This window comes from Vespa velutina, chromosome 8, assembly GCF_912470025.1.
Source record: "Vespa velutina chromosome 8, iVesVel2.1, whole genome shotgun sequence".
NCBI lineage: Eukaryota > Metazoa > Arthropoda > Insecta > Hymenoptera > Vespidae > Vespa > Vespa velutina.
Window position 1 is genome coordinate 4,474,368 of NC_062195.1, and position 11,500 is coordinate 4,485,867.

The following is an 11,500-nucleotide window of genomic DNA, read 5'->3' on the forward strand; positions in this document are numbered from 1 at the left end:
CGAGAAGAAGGGTGCGAGAACGGCCAACGACGAGGCGACGACCGCCCATTGACAAGAAACATGAAGGATGGCCGCGACGAATGTTCCAAATAAAATTTGACATTTTTATTGACATAGAGGGATGAAACGTCGATGGTTCCGATATCTCACACTTTTTCTACGTGTCCGTCTATGTTACTTACTTGTAAATATATGAAAAAGGAGTAATCTTTTATAAAAGAAAAGTTTGTTAAACGTAAAGTAAATTACAGATGAATGATTGATAGAAATGTTTACTACTCGCTTTATCCATTAAAATTTAATAATTTATTTAATTGTTTTGCTCAATTGATACAATTGTACGGCTGGTATGTACAAACGGACTTCATTTCCCTTTCCCTTTTCGTTTAATTAATTTATTTAACCCCTTTATATTTAATTGTAAGTGCAAACGACTCCAACGAACGAGTCTCGTTAATGAAACGCATTTTAATTTATATTTAAAATATCAAATCGACTGATAATCGGTTTTTTCTTTTTTTTTTTTTTTTCTTTTTTCCTTTATGCTCGAAAAACTTCAAAAGAAACGTTTCACTAAATGCAAATAATATTGATAGTCGATAATCGTTTATTTTCTCTACGTGAAATATCACACCATTGCTCGGGGCCCAATTTTCTATAAGATAAGATTCTTGACGTTAATCGAAAATATTTTCGAATATATTTATTTTCCTAAAGGCAGCGAATAAAATTATGAGATATAATTTTTCCGATATAAACAACCAAGGAATAATACCGCATCTATTATCCTCGAAAGATTACAAACCGTGATCATTTTAATAAATTAATCGTTCAATATACTATCGTCAACATAATCCAAAAGCAAACGCGAAATAATGGAAAAACACGTAGATAGTTATAGAGACAGGGGTCTCACGGACGATATACATTCATACAAATATATGTACATACGAGAGATTTAATAGAGCGTCAAATGTTCATCCCATGGCATTTTTAACGCACCATTAACATCCGTTAAAAGCTTTAATGCGGATTTTGGTGAAAAATTTTCGATCGTGACACGTAAAATTTATGATTAAATTTACGACGAGTGAAAATATTTCTTGGAAGGAGTAACAGTGGTGGATCGTGGCTTTATTTGAAAAGCGATTCTCCCTCGTAAAAGAAAGGTCGCGTATGGAGGAAAGTAGCTTGCTACGCATACCATCGTTGAAGATAAATAATTCTTCAGGAAAATGTGGCAATATTCTCGAGGTTGGGGACAGAATAATAAGGGAATTTTTTTGCAATATGTAATTTTGCGTTTACCAGTGCCATAGTCTTATAGAATCCAAATTTCTGAAGAGTATAAAAGAGAGAGAGAGAGAGAGAGAGAGAGAGAGAGAGAGAGAGAGAGAGAAAGAGAGAAAGACAGATAAATGGCATATCGCAGATTTGGTCCATTCGCACCCGTGGTTCACACACAAATACTCTGTCGGCAAATCAATTTTTATTCTCTTCGATATGACATCCTGATATAACCACAGCTGGTTTGTAAATATGGCTGTGAACCGATCTATTCGTTATATTTCTCTCTTTTTCTGTCTATTTCTCTCTCTCTCTCTCTCTCTCTCCCAATCTCGTTCTACTTTCTGCATGAGTATACACGTATATGTTTTATGAAAAAAATATGTAATAAAATCTGCAGTTGATTCTACATCCAATAACGAATAAATAATAAATATGCGACTTATAATTTGTTCCGACGTGGGATACCTACCATATGATTTACGAAAAATTTCATTAATCGATCGAATCAGGAACTATTTAAAGTAACGTCAAAAACAACAATCTTAATCTCTGAATATAAAAAGAGAATGTTGAATTATGCAACAAACAAAATTTGTTACACTACCAAAGAATGTTAGATGATGTCGGATCAACGTCATAGCTCGACGGAAAGATATCACGCTGAATAATTTAAATACGATCCTTATTAATCTCTTAACTAACCATTAACTATTCCGCTTAGTCATTAATGCAAAATGTGGTTGACTTTTCATCTGCTATTCGAATCCTACTAAAAATTCATGTTTCGTTCGTGGCAAAAGCGACATTTATTTTTTATGAGTAAAAAAGAGAGAAAGAGAGAGAGAGAGAGAGAGAGAGAGAGAGAGAGAAAGAGAGAGTAGGGAGGGAGAGTGGTTGGGAGGCAGAGAGAGAGGACCCGGCAAAGTTTCAATCAATAGCAAAAATCAATAGTGCTAGCTCAAAAGGTTCACGTTTCGAAGGGGGATATAGAATTTACTCCAATTTCTATTTCAAGCAGTCTTAAAGCTAGTTCGTCCGACTACAGATACTCTCACCACTTACGGTAATGTTTCTGCTCGTCTGACAGTGCTTGGCTATTACTATTGGGGAACCATTCCCTTGAAATTTAACGCGCTTCCACTTGTCTGACTTAATAGCGGCTCCTGCCACAGACGGTGAGGCGCGTTTCTCTCTGTAGGAATTACCAATTGACACGAAAGCTTTCACTATGGTCAAGGCACTGGAATCTAAAGCTACTACTACGTTATACTGTTGCTCTAGCAACACACTTGATCGCATATTCTAATAATTCAACAATAAGTTTAAACCTTGAATAATTAAGTGTGATTTATGGTAGACAATCGATACGTTATTCATTCGGAAACGTTTTTCCAAGATACAGTAAATAATTTCTTTAACTCTTCCCTTTAAATGGTTTAAGTAAAGATATTACATTTAAAAATAATTTAAAAGGATAAAATTCAAACTACATTGCAATTGTCGTCCATCAACGATTTCGCATTTCAATCTTACACACAAATTCCATTTGTCACTTTGCCAGTTTAAACATTTACCTAAGTTAGGGTCAAATAAGAAACTACGGAAGAGAATTGAATTTACGAAGTTTTGGATAACTTAGTGTTTTAAAACTTAGTGTTTAAAAATATAAAGGGAATCCAAGCACGAATCCCGATCGAGTCGTTGCCGTATTTTTCCGTATACCCATAAAACCAAACACATATATAAGAGCCTTAAATTAACTCGATTAAAATTACGGTCATTCTACTCTCCGTAGTGTAGCTATTTTATTCGTTCTCTATATATTTAGAGAAATAGACGAGTAAAACTATACGTCGTAAGTTTAACTTGATCGGAGAGAGAGAGAGAGAGAGAGAGAGAGAGAGAGAGAGAGAGAGAGAGAGAGAGAGAGAGGTAGAAAGGTAGAGACAGCGGCAAGTGTGTAAGTGCGAACAGTTCCTACAAATGTTCTCTCGTATGCGAAGAGAGGGAGAGTAGCTATTTTCCAACCGGCCCTGAAATTATCGGCGCGGTCTGAGCGAGGCCCATTGATTACAACTAGTAATTGCCATTACAAGCTTCCTCTACAGGCTGACCCCTTCTCTACTCCTCTCTTTGTCCTTTCTCAATACTCTCTCCACGTTATTCTCTTCCAGCCTGTTCGAACGCAAACGAACTTTCCCTTCTGTATCGCGTTCGCAACTCAACCACATTTCTGAATACTTTCAACTATAGAATTCAAGGCACGACAAAAGCTTCGTGCGTCCGATTCCGACGAGCTATGCAATACTCAATGATAGAACGCTTGACGCAGATATCCTCGAACATCACCAGACTCACTCGTATCCAGACGCCATTGTATTATACCTGACCTCTTTAATCTATCGAAAAGTAAAAAAGAGAGAAAGAGAGAGAGAGAGAGAGAGAGAGAAATCGAACTAGCAAGTTCACGACAATCATCCTCGTCGTCCAACTTTAAACTCTTTCCATCGATCAGAATACTCGAAGAAGTAAAACGCTTACGGAGCTCTAGTGAGTACTCAACGAAACTATCGTCGCTCTATCCAAAGCCAATTTTTCGTTTAAGAAAATTCGAAAGGAGCCGACTTTGTGCGCGCATCTCGAGCTTCATCGATCGTTCCTTTTCGCCTTCTTTTTTCCTTGTCCCCTCACTGCCATAGGAAAATATATAGTATAGATATATGTATATATACACACACATACATATATACATATCTATGTATACTCGCTAAAGAAAGCATTCGCTCGTATTTCCAAAGATCATGGTTTCTCTCTTCCCCATTTTTCCTCCCTCTACGTTTGCCTAAAGCGATTTAAAAAAAAAAAAAAAAAGAAAAAAAATCGGTACGCGCCTACATGCGGATACGTTTTGACAAGAGACGGCAAAATAATTCCCAATACGGCTTCCCGTGATTTTTCTTCCCTTCGTGCTTTCCTCTCCCCCATACACCCCCTCCCAACGCTATTTCCATTCGATCCATATCAATTTTTACGAAGGTATCGAGCGATATCGATCGGCGCACGGAAAGTCCGTATACCAACGCAACGGTGAATGCATTCTTTCTCTTTTTCGATATGCAAGCAACGACGTATATATGCTTTCTTTCTGCGAGCAGAAGCGTTATCTTGCCGTGCACGAGAGAATAAGTAGAAAAAGAAAGAAATGATGGAAATAGGAGGACCGAACGACGTTGCGAGTTTTCGTGACAAAGGATTGTGTTCGTCGATGCATTCTCCTTTGATACGACATGTACGCATATCGATTGACCTTTTACATAATTCTCTTTAGTTCAGTAATCCGATGGAAGAAAAAAAAAAAAAGAAAAAAAAAAAAAAAAGAAAGAAAAGAAAAAAAAAATGAGAAAAAACAAAAATATGACTTCTCCATAAAACTTAAGTCTAACAATTTAAAACTCCTTCGTAACTCCTACAGATGAAATTGTGTTAAAAATACAATATCAATTCTCTAATTAAATAGTAAAAAAATGATATAACATATTATAGAGAGAACATACATACATAAATGTATATCGATCGTTTAAGTTATACTTCATTAATTTTTTTGGATTACTAACTATAAATAACATTTAGCACGTAAAATAAATGTGCAATAATGTATATATATATATAGGGAGAGAGAGAGAGAGAGAAAGAGAGAGAAACTATATAGATTTTGATTTTATAAATATTATATTTTAAAAAGTCATTGACAATAGATTTTATTCTGTAATTAATTTATATATATATATATATATATAAATGATTATGTACAACTCAATGTTTTTATTCAAGATCCTTAAGTCTTTGTATAATATGTTTCGTCATAACTGTACTTTTTCTTGTAATTGATATTTATAATCTCATAAATGATGGCTTTATAATATGTATAAACCTTTAAAATGAATGCGTTTAATATCTTTATATAAAAAATATTCTATCAGTATTTTCTCGAAAGGATTATTAAAATACAAAAAAAAAAAAGAATAATCTTTTTTATCCGAGACAGATATCTAAGAGTCACGTTCAAGACACTTCCAGTCAGATCGGAATCCACTTTGCGATTTCATGAATGACTTCGAGAGAATAGTTCACTTTTATTCTTTTTCCAAGCGATATCCGTCGAAACGTCGAGTAACTATGACTTGCGAGTGTCGCTCGCTTTACTCGAAATGCGCTTCGATTTTATTCTCTTAAATTACGAACGAAAGCAGCGATGATGCTGCATGAGATTTACATTTTCGATAAGTTCTATGAACGTTACAAGGAGATTACATTGGTGAGATAGAAGGAAAAGCCGAGCTTTATTACAGCCTCATCAGCTGCTTCAATATCTCGAAAAATACGACACGCTTTTTTCCATTTTCTTCAACGATCACATACTCAATTTTATTACGGATATATCGTCAAGAATGAGAAAAACGTCCGCATCATATCCTTTATCCTGGTATTGTGGAATTAAATGATATGTGACATCATTGCTCGCTTTTCAGACCTTATATTTTCGATCGTACATATAATTCATTGAAATTCCGACATATGCTATGCGATTAATTTTATCTATTGACATCGTCTTTTTTGCGAAGCACAATCATTGTTCAAGAAATTATATTAAAAAAGAAAAGATACACTCGGGAGAGATATCAAGTGATAAATGAGGAAGAATATCACTGAGAGAAAGTAACAGCACGTTCGAGATTAACAAGAGGGCAAATGTTTTATTTTTTCAAAACTCTACCCGATTATAGACTGAAAAGCGACCATGAATTGACGTAAATTGTTTACAAGTGTAACAGTAAGAATGAGAGTGAAGTTTTGGAGAAAAGGATGGATGAGCTTAACGAAAATCTCATCGCGTTCATGCTCAACGAGTTGTTGAAAAAAGACATACGCTCGGCATAAAATAGAGAAGAAGTCTGATGCATAGAACAGAGAGCATAATAGTGGAGGAAAAGCAAACGAGAATAAGGGAGAAATAGACAGGTGGACGAGGAGATGAAGGGGAAGAGATATCGGGCCGTTACGATGGATGCTTGAAATTGAATTTGCCGAAACGTGGAGCGCTTGATTAAGTGCTTTCGTCGGAAATACCGCGAATCATACCCTGGTAACGACATCACCCTCCATTCAGCGTCGATTTTCGATCATTTCGAGAGTTTTCGGAAATCCTGCTCGTAGGTATATCGAACTTCGCCGGTTAATACGTGGACATCGACGGCCATCTACGAACATCGCCGTTCTAGCTGCGCTTTTGGATCCGCTTAGGAAAAATTTTTTGCTTTTTTGCATTCGAGTATTGGGTCCTTTCATCGATTTTACGATCGTTCAAAAATAAATTTCAAAAATGGAGAACTCGTCCCGGTTAAATCCCGAAGGTATATGAACGATATCACGGATCGATAGATATTATTTCCCAGCGGCTTGCCGAACCGGACGACGTTACAGTGATTATCGACGATAAAACGTGATACGTGCACTATACCATTTTCCTTCCTTCCTTCCTTCCTTCCTTCCTTCCTTCCTTCCTTCTCTCCCTCCCTCCTTCCCTCCTTCCCTCCTCCCTTTCGTTTTTTCTTTCTTCCTTCTATTTTTGCTTTCGAACAACTTCTCCTACGATTCAAATATTCGCTAATGAGATTTGAACATATCCATGAGATTATTTTCGTTGAAAAATAAAATCGGAATAGTCGTTTATTTTAACTTTATTATACGAAGTGACAATGTTATTTGTCAGAACTTATTTGTATTTTTATTAAAACTTTGATCAATGATGAAATAAATCTTTATTCAATTTGTCCTCAAATCTCCTTATTCGTTGAAATAATAAAGTACATTGTAAAGTACATTTCTTACATCATTTTTTCATGTAATTATTCATCTTCATTAAGAGAGACAAGCCTATTAATTTTTAATAAAGAAAGTATTTATAGAAAAATTAAACTGAATGGCTTGGATATCTGTAAATGGTTTAATGTAATCTCCTGGAAAGCAAAAAAATTCAGATTTGAATACCGATTCAAAATACCCGAGGGCCTAACTTTTTTTCACGCGTGTATATATACAACTATATATTAAATCGTTTTCAGATTTTAACGAGAATATGTATGTTTGGAACGAGATTCTGTCTGTTTGCGAATGGAAACGCGAAATTTTTACGTCGAGATTATCCCGTGGCTTGTTACATATGTTCGCACGAAAGCTTCTATATGCCAAAAGCGATTCCAAGTGCATAACATGTAAAAAAAGAAAAAAAAAAAAAAAAGATAGGGAGAAAAAGGAAAAAGAAGAGAAAAAGGCAAAGTCAGAGAAACGAAGGAGGAAAGTGGATATACCGCGCCATAACCTCGTTGATAAAGCGTCCTATACGTTCGACGTATGCAGCTAACTTCCAAAATAACGAAAAAGCAAGAGAAATATCTCGGCCGGCTTATCCGACTCCGTTCCGATTTCGCGAGAGCGGATATTCCGCAAAAAAATATTACTACGTTTAATCCGCGAGCGATCGTACCTATATCTGACCGATACTAGATACACGAAGCACAGTAAATTGGAATTGGCTCGAAGAAAACATCGAAATACTTATCTCGATTTGCTTTGATTTTCCGCGGTAACAGAAAAATCTGAAATTGCGATGATACCACAAGCGCTCGCATATGTATGCGGTGCGCGTTCGAGTTATGCATATTGATATTTAAATTTCTTTTTCCACAACGAATAAAAGCCGATGGTACTCGTCGAAAAATTGAAATAGCTATCGTAAAGTTTCAATACTTTTGGCTGACGTGAACGTTTATCACAAATTTTCCTAACAAACCTACAACGATTCTAATTATATATCTTTTTTTTATCTATTTTTACAGTTCCACCAGAGCAACCGACCATTTTGGATCGTTGGGGTCGTATTTTGAATGGGACGGCAGGACCATACGAAGAGGGTGATACTCCCTATCTCACCTGTCGCGTAACAGGCGGTAAGAAAAGAATACAATAGAAAGTGTTTATTTTTCTTTTCCCATTTCATCAAAAAATCGAAATGATATGATAAGCGTCGTAAAAAGTGCTTTAGTGATATGATAAAAGTTAGGAATGAAAGGAGGAAGGAATGAAGTCAATAGTGTCGTCGGTTATTAAATCAAACAATTTTTTTTTTTTATCGGCGAACAGAGCTAAGTGAAAAGTTTCACGTTCGGTCGGACATTAGCGAAGGTAGATGACTTTCGGTAGCGAAAGGGGTTGGAAGATCAAACGACTTCCGCTTGCTTCGAGGGGAGCTTCGATGGAAGCTTCGAGGCTAAAGTAGAGAAGAAGAGCAAGAAGATGGAACGTCGAAGTACCGGCCACTACTGTTTACTTTGGCAACTGGATCTAAATTTCTGTTTATAACTGCGGCAACTTCTTCGACCGTCTTAAAAGATTATTTCCTCCTCCTTTGCGTTTCTATCTGTCTCTCTCTCTCTCTCCCTCTCTCTCTCTCTCTCTCTATCTATCTCTCTCTCTCTCTCTCTGTCTTTTAGTCTTCCACCACTCGAATATCGACCTCCATCTTCCCCTTCTTTTAGAAGGACGTCGACGGCACTCAACGGGAGAGCCTTCTTCTCTGTCTACGAAGACGAGACGCAACTCTTGCTTCTCTTTTTCTTCTTCTTTCTTCTTCCTCATCTCCTTCTCATCCTTCCTCTTCTGCTTCTCGCTGATTAAACGAGTTTCCGCCATTTTTGGAAAAGGATATCGCGACAGCGAAACGTCGTTAAGCTTTTAGGCACGGATTGCTGCCATCAAAATGAGGCAAATTCGAAACTCCGTGAAATGCGATTACAGTATCCCGCGGCGTGACGTAATTGCCGCGTGATATCTGTAACCGTGTTTTCGACTTGAAAGCACCTACAAGTATCTTTGATCTTTCCGAGCGATTAATTTTCTTCGATGGTGTATACGAATCGTGTTTCAAGTCGAACGGAGCCATTCGTTCGCAAATTAATTCTTTCGGCCATTTTTTCTTTTTCTTTTTTTCTCTTATTTCCATCAAATTCGTTGCCGTTGCATATAAACTCGAACGATTGCGCTTTGGTTTAATCGGCTTCGATTATAGAAACGTCGATAATTCCGATAAACACTCCAACTTACTTTTGATAACTTCCTTCATAATATGCTCCCCTCTAGCGTATTTTCTCAAAAGAGAAATTAATCAAATATTGGTTTAGACGTCGAGTTTTTGCATCGGAGAACGAATTCGAATGTCGACGGGGAACCTCTCGTTACGCATACGAATCTGTATAAACGGATAACGGATTAATAATAATGTTTCCCGAGGAAATGACGATATAGTTTACGGAAATTCGGACCGAAGGTAGAAAGGCAACCCCTTATAGATCATTCGTCTCGTCGATGAATATCGAGGCCCAGGAATATTGCCGTATGCAGATTCGATGGGAATTGGATCGGCAGCGTGCGCATCGATCATATACGTTGCGTCGTATAAATTGAATATCGAGAAGATCGGCTTATCCTTAACAATGTCGTTCCGAATAACGCTCAAACAACTTCCACTCTCATTAGATCGCAAATCGGTCTTTATTGCTTTCTATCGAAATCTACGATAACTTCTGACGCAATTTATCCCTTCTTTCCGGAACAAGTTCTCTACTTACGAGAAATATCTACGTCAAAACGATAAGAGACAGACAGACAGACAGATAGACAGACAGACAGGCAGACAGAGAGAGAGAGAGAGAGAGAGAGAGAGGAGGCGAAATGAAAGTGTTTTATTCATAAATAATCGACTAGTTTAACGTGCGATGAAAGCTTACTCCGAACAATTCGATTTGTTGCGGTACGTGAATCAACTACTCAAAGTTAATTGATGATTTCATACCTATTCATAAAGATAATTAATTATTTCCCGTCCAGTAATTATTTTGGTGGACGGATCAGTTTCTCGTTTACCGTAATGTAATTGATATATCTACCTTGATATCTTCTAATATTATCTATGTATTAAATGAAAATTCATTAATTGGTAATTCTCTCGAATCACAATTTTCCTCCTAAATCTATTGCTATTTTTTTTTTTTTTTTTCATTGAAGATAGCAGGACACGCGATTCGTTCTCACGTTGATCACATTCCTTTCCTTTCTTTTTCTTTTTTTGTTTTTTCTTTTTTCACGCGACTTTCATATAATTTGCAATTCAATTCAGAACCGCAGTGCGAAACGCGTATTTTAGATGCAGAAATTACGTGCAAATGTACTTCCCGATTAAACCTTAATATTTTATACGATTTTTATTCATCTCTTTTTGAATATCGAGGCCAAGAATTTGTATTAAAGGATAAACCACAAGAATTTTCAAATTTTTCGATGAGTATTTCAATAAACGAACGTATTTCTGCATCCACTTTCTTGTATTAATCGTTTATCGTGTTTATTCATTTTTTTAACTTTTACGATAAAAAATAAATCAATGGCCATATAAGAGGCCAGAAATAGCTGTCGAATGCATTCTCCCGCTTTCGGTAATTATCGCTTAGTTTATCGTTGAAAAAATAATCGAAGCTTTTGCATCTACCACTGGATATAGATACCTATGCACCGGACAATCTAATTTTTATATACTAACGAAATTGCCGCGGTGGTAGAGCAGAATTGGAAAGCGGTGTGAGAGAAAAGTCGTGGTTTACCTAGTAATTTCGTTGCTTACTTTCAAGCGTACGACGACGATAATGTCTTTAATAACAGGGGCTACGCGTGCTTCTACTTTTCTTTTTTTCTTTTTTCTTTTTTTTTTTTTTTTTCCTTTTCAATCCCTTTAATGAAACCACTCGAACAGGCAATCGATTAATTAAATGAATGATAAAGAGAAGAAGAAAAAGCTATAGATTGGCGAATTATTATTATTATATATTAATCGAGCTGAGATAAAAAAGAAAAAAAAAAATGAAGTGTACTTATCGAACGTAGGAATATTTAAAGCTAGCAAGAAAAAAAAAAAAGTAGATTACATACCCTCAACGAAGAAAGAATTCATTTTCGAATCTCTCTCGAACGCTTCATTATACGTGACTTAGAGCTAAGCCTAATTCGGTGCTCGGTTTCCGCTTTGTCTATAATTTATAGGATCGGTGGTGAGGAAATTTTACGACTCGTTCCGTGGATGAAATTTATTGCCAATTACTTA

The 11,500-nt window shown here is 36.3% G+C and overlaps 1 protein-coding gene across 5 annotated transcripts in view; it reads left to right on the forward strand.

Moving 5' to 3' along the window:
- LOC124951238 (nephrin-like) overlaps window positions 1-11,500 on the forward strand; it is a 282,614-nt gene that overhangs the window by 215,459 nt on the left and 55,655 nt on the right. For all 5 annotated transcript variants that reach the window (XM_047499301.1, XM_047499306.1, XM_047499305.1 and 2 more), the window contains one exon: window positions 8,187-8,297. In XM_047499301.1, coding sequence (XP_047355257.1) covers window positions 8,187-8,297 — 111 coding nt within the window. The remainder of the gene's footprint in view (window positions 1-8,186; window positions 8,298-11,500) is intronic.